At 35.0% G+C, this 12,835-nt stretch overlaps 1 protein-coding gene across 1 annotated transcript in view; it reads left to right on the top strand.

Moving 5' to 3' along the window:
- The window catches only part of LOC116590403 (myocyte-specific enhancer factor 2A-like), a 105,075-nt gene that overhangs the window by 24,959 nt on the left and 67,281 nt on the right, over positions 1 to 12,835 (top strand). Inside the window, 2 exon segments of the mRNA XM_032342133.1 lie at positions 5,386 to 5,488; positions 5,491 to 5,579. Of these exon segments, the coding sequence (XP_032198024.1) occupies positions 5,386 to 5,488; positions 5,491 to 5,579 (192 nt within the window).

The following is a 12,835-nucleotide window of genomic DNA, read 5'->3' as shown; positions in this document are numbered from 1 at the left end:
GGAGAAGAGAGCTTTTATACAGGAAGACAGAGGTAATCGTTTGGAAAATGTTTTTTGAATGGAAAAGAAGGGAAGAGATACAGAAATCCTTCAAGATAAATTTTTTTAAAAAGTACAAAAAAAGATATTGAATGATACAGAACACCTCTCCCTCCTGCTGATCCCTTAAAAAAAAGCTTCCATTAAAGAGACCATACTGAATGATCCATCCTCCCACTGCCAGTTCTTTCCATTGCAATTCATTGAGGCCAGTAATTTTCACGTATGCAAACTACTATAAAGAAGAAAACAAAAAGATGATTTATAGCTGTTCAGGTGATGAAGTTGTTGTCCCCAAACAATGGAAAAGTGGAAAAAAACCTATAAAATGATAACTCCAAGCTGAAACCATTCTCCATAAATAAGTGTTTAGAAATGTGACAGATGAAAAAAATCATTATTCAGAATTTGGAAATACAAAGAATAGAGTTGGATTTTTTCCAAAGGTATAGATGAAACAAAGTGATTAAACTGCAGAAAGAAAAATAAAAAGATAACATTATATCAAAACAAAGATTAAATTACACAGTGACCACAGAAGACTAGATTCAAGTGAAATCTTAAAAAGATTACTGAAGGAAAGCAGGAGATAACTAAGTGGATGGAAATGAGATAAGATTGTTCAGGGGTTAGGGAGAAGGTGTTTGAAAAGGGAGGTAGATTAGAGAGGTCCAGCTTACATATAATTCCTTGGAGCATCTCACTGTGCCTGCAAGTTCAGAGAATATTGGGAACATGTCAGATGGACACAGAAGATAGCATAGTGGATCTCTCATTGGTAAAATCAAAAACAATTTAAACATCAAAAGAAAAAAGGTATTGATTATAATGCATTGAATAAAGTAGCCTATAAGTTGATATGGACATGAATGAGTAAATGCATACATGGAGGAAAAGCAAACTGTCTTATAAATGCAATTAGTAGTAAATGTAGATATAATGTATTATGAAATTAGAAAATCCCTATTTGACAACCACCATAGTAATTTTTAGGCAAGACTTGTGAATGGATTAGTGGATCAGTTAAAGTTTGATAAGTAGGATATTTACATAGAAATTTTAACAAAATACTTACTAATTACAAGGGGGAAAATAGTAACTTTATAAGGGAAAAATCTTGACAGACTCTATCTTAACCAAGTTAACATTACCAGTTGGAACAAATAGATGTCATGTGGATTTTCATGAGAGAGATTGTGGACAGAACATCACTTCTAAGTTGTTCCTGCCAAAAACGTAGTCTAAAGGTAATCAGAAAGAAACATTAGACAAAGTCAAATTGAGAGATATATGACAATATAAATATAGCCTGTATTCTGCACAAGTACGAAGGTCCTGAAAGACAAAGACTGAGGAAATGGTTCAGATTAAAGAGGTTGCAGTTTTCAGAAGCAACAGCTAATTCTGGATTGGATCCTACACTAGCAGGGGGAAAAAGGAAATTAGGAATAATTGAGAAATTTGAATAAGGTTCGTAGATTATAGTGCTATATCCTTGTTTTCTGATTTTGATAATTGTGTTTTTCTTTGTTTTTAAGAAAATATTTAGGGGCAAAGGGACCGTATAACCTCTACTTTAGTTTGTCCAAAGGATTCAGGAAAAAAAGTGTGTGTGTGTGTGTGTGTGTGTGTGTGTGTGTGTGTGTGTTTTATTTAAGGAAGGCAGTCATGGTAAAATGTTAACAGTTGGGGAGTTTGGTTGAAGATAAATGAAAAATGTGGAATATAAAGTTAATTTTATGTTACTAATTTCATATAAGCTGCTAGCAGTAAACTAGTGTTTTAGACTAAATGCTATAGATAAAATGAAAAAATACTTTATTCATGAAAGTTGAAAGTGAAATATTAATATTTTTAGTTTTCAATGTTATGTCTTTGGTGTCATCATTGAAATATAAGTGTGTTCTTGTACACATTTTCTAATTACTGAGAAAGCTCTTTTAGACCTGTAGTAAGTTGGAGGAATAGAGAGGACATTGTTATAAATCGAGTCCCTTCCTCTACTAACTCCTTCCTTCACCTTGAACTCCTTCTTATTGTTAACTTAGAAGAAATATTTTTGAATAAGTATTTTTGGAAAGGATAATAGGGACTGGCATACTCTTTTTACTGATAGTGAACTATAGTTTGTTGTTGTTGTTATTTTACTGATAGTGAACTATAGTTTTTTCTTTTGTTTTGTTTTAAGATTTTCTTTATTTGAGAGAAAGAGAGAGAACACGAGCAGGGGGAGGGGCAAAGGGAGAAGCAGACTCCTGGCTGAGCAGGGAGCCTGATGTGGGGCTCGATCCCAGTATCCTGGGATCAAGACCTAAGCCAAAGGCAGATTGAGACACACAGGCACCCCTATAGTTTTTATTTTAACAAATTTTCTCTAATCATGCTTAATGGATATTGTGAAGCAGCATTACTTGTCTCAATTTTCATGCTTTTTCATAGCTCACTTAATTTGCAAGCCTTAATTTAGAGTAAGAATTATTCTTGGAATACTTTGTTGATTGTCATTTTCTTTCTCTTCTTCAGTATTAGAAGTATGGGAAAACATTTCTGACTAAACCTTTGCTAAACTCAGAATTTTAGTACAGCAGGTACATCTAGGTGCATCTCAAAACATAACTGATTTCAAGTTCAGTGTTTTAATAAGGGTATTCTTATATTCATTATATTCTTAAAGTGGTATGATACAATGCCAGGATTCTAAGAAACAGTGTCACAATCAGTAATGAAAGCTTAAAACTTTCTAATGACAAATATTATGTAAACAAAGTTGATATATAAGTGGGAAATTTGGGAAAGTATTTGTAAAACATAGTTAATATAGCTAAGGAGCTTTTACTTAGATAAGTAAAAAAAAAAAATCTCAAAGTATGAAATGCCCAAAAGATGGGCAATATAGAGAAAGCAAATCCCAAATGACAACAAATATAAGAAAAATATATCTAACAATTACTAGTTAGGAAATGCATATTAAAGAAATGAGATTTTTATTTTACATCTATCATACTAACAAAACAGTTGTAACATTTATATGAAAAAATTATGAAAGAGTCCATTAGTAGTATACCATTCGACATAGAGGCATATCCACAAGGTGTGGTTGAATGACTAAAATAAAATAAAGAGTATTGATAGAGTCCCTGTTTTATCAAATGCTGACAAAATCCCTTATTATGTATACATGTATATATGAATACGGTTATAGGATCTTGCATAAAAATGTGGAATGAAAAATACTAAGTGAAAAACACTGGTTAAGGGGTTTATATTGGTTCAGGGGAAAGTAGGGAGGCAAGTATAAAACACTATTTCCATATATATATGCACTTAAAGAAAATATATATTTGTGTATTTATATTGTAAGGATTTTTTTTAAAGCTTAATTAATAATAGATGTATTTTCACAAGGTGAGGAAAGGAACCATTAGGCACATGTAGTGTTAAGAGTGTTCCACAAGGAGGGAAAATAGAAAAGTTCCCAGGGAGGAAAGTAGCTGGTGGTTAAGGAAGACACACACACATGCACATAAGCACACACACAGACACATGAATGAGGCTTACTGGATGTAAAGGAGAGTGATGGGAAATAACTTCAGATAGATAGTTTGAAGCCAGATAATTTATTTTGTTTACTTAATGAGTTTGGATATTACTTCCAGTGCAGAAAAAAAGCTCTAAACTTCTACTTAAACAATTTGATGTATGTTTTAAAAATATCACTTGGTTATCCAAAGGATAAGGGCATAGTCATTTGAAGGGCACATGCACCTCAGTGAGGGAAGAAAGGACCTGAGAATAGAGTTTAACAAAGGGGTGATGTAAGTGGACTGCAGGACTGGATGCAGGTTAAAGAATTTCTGGAGAGAGGATACAAAGCAGGAGAGCTAGATAGGAGGCAAAGTGGAATACATGAAATTGAGATTTTGGAGGTGATGTTGATGAAGTTCTAGAACCTAGGTGAGGTTTGGTGGGCTGAGGTCCAGAGCCAATGACCAAGAAAGAATTCTTGAGACATCTTTGGTGCAGAATGGTGGTTTATTAAAGCACGGGGACAGGACCAGTGGGCAGGAAGAGCTGCTGCCCTGGGTTGTGGGGATGGCAGGTTATATACCCTGCAGTTGGGGGAAGGTGAGGGGGGAGGAAGGTTTCAATGGAGTTTTCATATGCTAAAGAGGGCCTAGAAGGTTGCCAGGATATCAGAGGCCTACCTGAGGCCTTGCCCTTGGGGCTCAATCAATGTTGTCTTTAGACCAGCCATTAACATTAAGATAGTTGGGAGACTTTTTGGTGGGGTATCACAATCCTGCTATCAATCGTCTTTGTTAGTGAGATTTAGGACATTTGTAAGCCAAGGGAGACTCCTGTCTAGCAGGATTGTGAGCTCTGCAAGTTAACTATTTGCTTATTGTTCCTGGCAGTCAGGGCTGCCTGAGGGATGCTACACATATACTGAGGGGGAGCAGATGGAGAGGGGGGTGCAAAGCACCAGCTTTTGCTTTGTCTTCAGCCAGCCTCCTGCTCCCTCATCAATGTGATTATTGGTGATGGCAGAGTTAAAGGTGTGACAGTAGGAGTGGGTGTTTAACATGCGGTGGATGTGAATCATTTGGAGGTTGGGGGATGTTTTTGCAATGATTTTTTTTTTAAACTGGGATACTGAAGTCACCAGTTATAAGAGTAGGGCTGGAAAGGGAAGTACCAGGTGAAAGATGTCAGTACATGAGGGGGTCCACATGGTGCCCTTCACGAGGACAGTTATTGCGTGGTTTAAGTTTCATGGTGTGAGCTTCAAAATACCTGGGGCTTTTGAAGGGGAAGGAAGGAAAAATAACTTGTAAGATAGAATACAGAGCAAAAAAAGGACTTACTTATCTTCCCCGCTCTTGAGCATAGTAGATGTAATATTTAAAATAGACCAACAAATATTGGTCTCTGTTTGAGAGGACTTCAGGTGACAGGTTTCAGTTGGAAACTGGAAGAATATTCAAAGAAAACTTTGAGGACATTGGGGAATTTGTTGACCCTAAACTGTGAATTTTACACTGGATGATAAGGGCCCAGTGGTCAACTGTGTCCTCTTGTTTTCTGTGTTCTGCAGCAGACTGGCAGCCAGGGATAAAGGAAAACTTCCTCAGGAGAGTGCTTTCTGAGGAATTAGAAGTTAAACGTGGAACTCTAGTCTTGTGGCAGATGGGGGAGTAAGAGGCTCATGTGGAACGTGAGGCTATGAACCTTTTTCAGCTGTGGAATCTGACTCAGGATTAAAAGAGGCCTCATCTTTAGGTAGCCTGTATTCAAGTACTGCTAATGCTTTTACTAAAAATATACCTTTTTTCTTTGATCGTCTAGGTTACTTTTACAAAGAGAAAGTTTGGATTAATGAAGAAAGCCTATGAACTTAGTGTGCTCTGTGACTGTGAAATAGCACTCATCATTTTCAACAGCTCTAACAAACTGCCAGCACTGACATGGACAAAGTTCTTATCAAGTATACAGAGTATAATGAACCTCATGAAAGCAGAACCAACTCGGATATTGTTGAGGTAACACATATATCTAGTAATGCCTGAATTGCAGACATGATTATTTCTTCCTCTTAGTAACTTTTAACTGTCAGATTGCTTCACATCCACATTTCAAATCCATTGTATATATATATAAAATACATAAAAATATTTAAAAACATATATTTTATCTATATCTATATCTATATATATATATATATAGAGAGAGAGAGAGAGAGAGAGAGATATCTATCTATCTATCTATATATATAATTTATTTTTTTCTCCAAATCATTTCTTGGGATGATCTGATTATTGTATAATAATGTATATATATTTTTTATTCAAATCATTTGTTACAAGGATCTGATTATTGCTCTGTCATGACCCACTTAGGCTATAAACATATCCTGTTTATTGAGACAAAATTAGGCTATTTTACTGTGTAGAGCAGTATAATACAGCATTTTATCTAGGATTATTTTGTATGCATTTTAAAGTTAGTGTTATAAGAAACTATATCACTTGAGATAGTATGAATTTACAGTTTTAATATGCCTTAATCATTTCGTTGCATCAGTGACTACCCACAATTTTAAACACTAATGAAATGGAAGAAAATGACAAAAATAATACTTCTATTTTGTGAACATTATTTTAGTTGTGGGGTGGGGAGAAATTCTTCACTTTTTTTTCCCCTCCTTATCTCTTGTCCTTCAGTATTTCTAATAATTCTGCCAACCTAATTAAAGTGAAAATAAAAGGAATTTTTTGGAATTATTTCCATCTTACTCAGAAATAGGTTTTAAAGCAAAACCTTCAAAAAGGAGAATCTGTATGCCTTCCCCTATAATTCTTTTCTGCTGTAAAATTTTTTTTAAAGATTTTATTTATTTATTTGACAGACAGAGATCACAAGTAGGCAGAGAAGCAGGCAGAGGGAGAGGAGGAAGCAGACTCCCTGCTGAGCAGAGAGCCCGATGTGGGGCTCAATCCCAGGACCCTGGGATCATGACCTGAGCCGAAGGCAGAGGCTTTAACCCACTGAGCCACCCAGGCGCCCCTCTGCTGTAAAATATTTTTATAAAAGATAATTTTCTATTATATTTCTAATGACATTTTAAATTAGCTTAATACTTCTGTCTTTTTTGTTTACATTTAGAGATTCTGTTTCATTTTTATTCAAAAAAGGAAATTTTTTCCCCCACTACTTCAAAAGTTACATACTTTGGCTTAGTTTTTATATTAGAAAACTATTTCAGTAAATTAGGGATTTCCTTGTGAAAATACTAAAACCGTGTGAAACGATGCGGAATTAACCACAAAGGAAGAAATGAAATCCTAATGTAGATTTTATTTGAGTAATTAAAATTAAGATAAAGATTCTTTAACTATTTTAGTGTACAGGAAGCTAATTTACCTGCCTCCACTGATGAAATGCATTTTAAATTTCCTCTATACCCTATTACTCTACTGCAACCATTCCCTTTTGGACAGTAATTGATTTAGTTTGTTACTGCGGGGGAAAAAAATCTGCTACTTATAGTTTAAAAAAACCTCTGTTACTTTTTAGCAGTTAATCAGTTGTTTGCAGTGAGAAGTAAAAGCATCTTCTATTACAGCTACAACTCATCTCTGTTGCTTGTTCCCCACAGTTTTATTTAAATGGCTCATTGCTATGAACATCCCCTGATATGTGTATGAAGTGTTCGATTTTACTTTTGTTGTTCACTTCAGTTAAACAACATGGTTACGTCGTAGCCAAACCCCTTAATGCAATTGTGATTGTATCAATTTTAAGTTACTTTATATTAGCATTTATGGTATATCTTAATCACTTATGTGCAGTATAAATTAGACCCTTTCCCTATTAAAACATAATTCATTTTGAATTATGATTTTGTAAATTATGAGATCATTATTCAGGTAATCTTTTATCAGAGACTTCATAACTGGATTCCCTTGAAATGGAGAATATCCCTGGTGCGTTTAATTTAAAATGACATCTTATTTTAAAAATCTTTGTATCTTATCAAACGCTCCACTGCCTAAGTCAAAGAAATAGAGTTGACTTTAATAATGCCAACAAATAGATAATTCAAGCTAGTTTCATTGTAGAAGGCAACCACTTCCTTAACCCTAACTACTCTGCTCTTTCATTGCAGCAGTTGTTGTTCTTGGCCCCTGGAAGTTGAGGGTACTTCACACAGCCTAAAGTTTACTTCCTTAGAGAATATGAAGAATATAGTCTGATTTCATCCTCACAGAATTTTCAAACTACCTCAGTCTTCATCTCTGTTGTGGTCAGCAATCAAAGTGTAAGAGAGTAAATCCCAAACATGTTTTAGCAGTCTCCTATATTACAGTTTACTTTAGTGTGAAGGGAAACTTTGCAGGTCAATTATCAATTGGGAGTTGAATGTTTTCTTTTTAAGTGAATTTCTTAGATACAAGTGAACATGAATATTATGTGGAGTTCTGAATTATATAAATACAGTGGGTAGAAGACATATTGGCTTATAAGGGATAAATTTGTTGGTAGGATAAATTATAAGGCTGAATTTACTTTGTATGTGAAGCTGACTGAATTAACCTTCATTATAAAACAATGGTGGTTATCCTAGATACTCTTTCTTCCACATATAAAAGTACCGGAACTGCAGCCTCACTAGTGGTGTGCATGTGTCTGAGTTCCTTTTATCAGTGTTGGTGATGGCTTATACTAATGGAGCTATGAAGATTATTGTGAACCAAAGTAAGATTATAGGATAAGAGTAATGACAGATAAATAGATGACTTCCTATGGGCCAGGCATTTCCAAGTGCTTTGCAAATATCTCATTTAAAGATACTTTTAGAATACCATTGTAAGTGTTTTTTTCATATAGTTTCCTTTCAAACAGTTGTAGTCATTGGAAGCACATTTTTGTCCATTTAACAGAAATATTCGAGGGGTTGCTGTGTGCCATGGAGTCTGCAGAGTGATGTTATTTAGTGATTTCTGACTCAGGCGCCAAGACTATTCTTTCTACACATAGTTTTGTAAACCAGTGAGATACACTTGTACCAACTGAAGATTTTCTATCTGTGAACATCTAACAAATTGGTGTCATGCTCTGGGTGGCTGAAAAGCCATCTCCTGTGACTGAGTTCATCAGCTAGTAAATGGAAGCATAAGTGACTCACTTTAGAGTGTTTCCTAATGCAATATGGTTGTCAGTGAGACTAACTGAAAACTTTGAGAACAACCTTCATAAGGCCTCTAACATGAATTCATTTATTTCCTATTGCATGTAAGTTACTCTTTAAGATCAGTAGGATTTTACTTTCTCCCATATTGCTAAAAAGCTATACCTGCAAGGATGTACGTGTATTAGGCCTATGGAACTAGATCTAGTATGTTTTTTGGGAACACAGTGAAAAAAATATATTAAAAGTAGTTGGTATTTAAATATTATGATGATAAACAGATATAAAGAAAGATATGGTTCTCACATTTTATCTATCTTTTGATTTTAACCTCAAATTTAAGAAACTCATATACAGAATGGTTTTCTATCTTTGCTGTCCCTTGTTTCACATTACTTATATTTTGAAACTAGTTTCTTAAAATTTTAACAATTATAATTGATAAAAAATAATTTCTCTATGGCTTTAAAAAAAATCAACAGCATTTACATATTTTAAATTGCATTTAGATATTTTAAAGTCTGTAGTGTCTTGTAGGATGTAAATACCCCCTACATTCAGAAAGCTTAAATAAATGAAAATGGAAACTTACACATTAGTAAATTAGAGAGTGTCATTAAGATAAACTTTATAAGAGACTTCATAACTGGATTTCTTTATAATGGAGAGTGTTGCTGCTGTGTTAATGGCATCTTATTTGAAAATGCTTCTACACTGCTTTTTAGGAGCTTATTCCTTTAAAAAAATGAGTTTTACTACTCATGTTTTACTATATTTACTATATTTCATTAGGAGACATTCTGTAAAGAATGTCATCAGAAATATACATTGTACCTCTCCATGTTATTAAGCATTGATAACAAAAATATGTGGCTTTTTGTTTGGTAATTTAGTTGAAATGTACAAAGGCAATGTTATAATCCCCCATCTTTCTCTTTTCAATAAATTAAGATTTAAAAGCTTGTGAACTGTAGTATGCAATTTGATAGGAACATTGGATTTGTCTTAGAGTATTAGAGAAACTAGCAATGAAAATCAGTTGGTTACCATTATTCATACACGTGTGTGTACATTGTGTTTACACTAAACAAAAGCCTAGGACCAATAAAACAGTTCTGCATCAAAATAAAAATTATGCTAAAGCCACGAAGTGAGGATTTTAGCAGCTGCTGGTAAATGCCTGAGAATACTTTTGTGTCTACTTTTCTCTTTCTTTCGCTTTGCAGGAATATTTGAAATATGATATATTCCAGTGTATAAATATTTTAAAAATAGTTATGACTTGGTGATATTGGAGAATATTCAGCAAATAGCTTATGTGGTGATTCTTATCACTGTGCTGTTATTTAAGAATGTAAGAGACCATGGCCATTTACTTCTTTAGTTAGTATCTTGTAAACTGTTCCCAGATAGAGGTATCTTCCTCATGACAGGAATACTGCAGTACTTAAAAGAAAAATTTCACTTGTACTATCTCATTTGATCTTCATATCCAAGGTATGCTTTTTCAGAAGTGGGGATTGAGACTCCATTTTCCCAGAGTCATGTAGCAATTTAACAGCAGAAATAGGATTAGAATCTGGCATTGACATTATTGCCTCCCTTTGCTCCCCAGTTTATTGAATCCATTGGAGCTTTGGAACATTTTGCCATAAATGGATGAAGGTTTTTATATATAAGTCAGTGATGTATACATAACATGTAGCAAACATGCATGAGTTTTCCTCAAAAATAACAGAAAATGAGTGGGGATAATTGTAGTAAGAATAGTAGATAACTTTTATCTAGTTGCTAATTTAGCCTGGTACCTTCTGGGGCTTTTACTTATTTCATCTGATTGAACCCTCTTACTGTCCTTATTTCACAGATGAGGAATTTGAGACACAGTGATAAAATAGGATGACAATAATTCGGATTCTAAAGAAAGAGAAAATCTGCTTTTTCAGAGTCTTACTCATTCCTCCGACTATCAGATCACAAAGGAATTTAGAAATTACCAATATCTTAAGAAAGAGGAAGATAGGGAATCAATATAAGGTGCATCTACCAATTATTAAATAAAAACAGCTGGTAGTGAAAGTTGACCATGGCAGGGATACATTATTTAAAATCCATGGCTCTCAGAGTATAGTACCTTGACCACCAGGAGCAGCGTCATAAGAGAACTGTTAGAGATCTAAGGCTACTGAAGCAGAAACTCTGAGGGGAGGTCTGAGCAATCTTGTATGAACTCGAATTAACTTGTCCTAAGTGGTGTGAGCCCAAAAGCTTCAAGGTAACATGCAGTCCCTGGGCAGTGGTTATCCAGCTTCTTAAACATTTTTATTCCCAAGAATATCCTCTGAAATAATTTTAAGCAATGAGCAAGAACAAAGTGTAACTTGTAAGACCTTCTAAGGAAGCAATCCAAAATAGCATGCCAATTTTGGTGTGAATTACAAACTAGGGGACACGTTTCCAGTGGGTTACCTTCTAACGGGTTACCTTTCAATTCACTTCTGCATGGTTATAAGTGCTTCTTTGAATGTATATGGAAGGTCTGGTGCAGATGTGTGGGCCATGGATTACAGTTCCTCAGTTGAACAAAACAGAAAGATAAAAATGATTTTTGTCTCCTGAGATCATCTAGTACTGACCTTATAGAATCAGAAGCATCATTATACTTCGGTTTTCTGACAGTATTACAATGTTCTCAGAGAATCTTTCTGAGCCAATCAGTTTTTTTTTTTCTCCCCATGTTACAGATGAGGAATGGAACAGACAGGGAGTGTTTAAGAGGCTTGCCTAATGTTTTACAGGGCTGCAGTGGAGCAGCAGGGAAAGGGGAAAAATAATGAGACAACTGAAGACAAGACAAAGCTTCCCTCCACCTCCAGCCCCCTGCCCTGCTCTTTTATTCCTAACAGAGCCTGATGCAGCAGGATGGGGATTCACAGAGTGAGGCACGATATCCTCATGGCCCTCCTACTCTTCTCACTTGTCCTGCACCATCACCTCATGCAGCAGTCACTGTAGCTCTCGCAATTTCAGTTTGACTCTTTTTATTTTTACTATGTATTTGAATATTATTATTTATCATACAATTATTGGTTCTCACATATGTGCTTTTTAAGGAACTGTGCATCTCTGCTTGTGATTTTTATTTTCTTGAGGTCAGATTTTTCTCCCATCGAAGATTGATGTTGCTGATATATGAACAGGAGTTCATGTGGGAAAGGGATGAGGGATCACTTTATAATACAGCTTACATTTCTCTAATGCATTTCTTGTGTTCATCGATGAATACCTATGTATCCTTTTCATGTCTCTTTGGGTCACAGATTGAGTGTTTTAGTAGTTACCATCAGATAAGTTGTTCTTTTTCCTCTGAAGTTCTTTGCTACATTAGCCACATTTTTGGCCGGTGAGAAAAAGGGTACAGAGGATTGGGGGAGTGGTCAGAGCAAACTTCCTCTCGAGGTAACACCATCATCTTAGTTCTTTAAAGGACAGGGTTGGAGAGCGAAAAGGGTAGAAGAATGGTGTTCTAGCTCAAAGGGGCAGCTTATGTGGAAATTGGGAAATGAAACCTAGCACAGTTATTTTATGGAGTTAAAGTCAGCCAAGCATAGCTGTAGTAGTATAGTGTGAAGAGTGGAAATAGCCAAGACCTGGAAAGGAAACCAGATCCCAGGGAGGTGTATAAGGCCTTTGACTTTCTCCTGAAGGCTTGGGTAGCTATTGAAAGAGCTGTGTCTAGGTTTTATGGACTCTCTTCACTTCCCAAGCAGTACCTTGTGTTCAAATCACACTGTAATTTTTTTTGTTTGTTTTTGAAAGGGGTTGAAAAGGGAGGAGGAAAAGGGTAAAAATGTTAAATATAATGCATTATTTTTACATTTTTAATTTAGTGTACTGATACTTACCATACCATGTGCAAGGCATTGTGCCAGACACTGGGAATAAGTGGCCATATTTTTGCCGTTTTCCTAAAAGCTATTTTATTATCTTTCTACAGAAGTTCTTTTGTTAGATACATTTCAGTATAGATTCAAGACACTTAGAATCTCAAGGTTTTGATGTTTCCCATCAAAGAGTAATCATTAAGCATATAAATACTATCTTACT

The sequence above is a fragment of the Mustela erminea genome, chromosome 5 (genome assembly GCF_009829155.1).
Source record: "Mustela erminea isolate mMusErm1 chromosome 5, mMusErm1.Pri, whole genome shotgun sequence".
In the NCBI taxonomy this organism is placed as follows: Eukaryota; Metazoa; Chordata; class Mammalia; order Carnivora; family Mustelidae; genus Mustela; species Mustela erminea.
The sequence above is the reverse complement of the archived record's forward strand: the minus strand, read 5'-3'. Positions and strand labels throughout refer to the sequence as shown.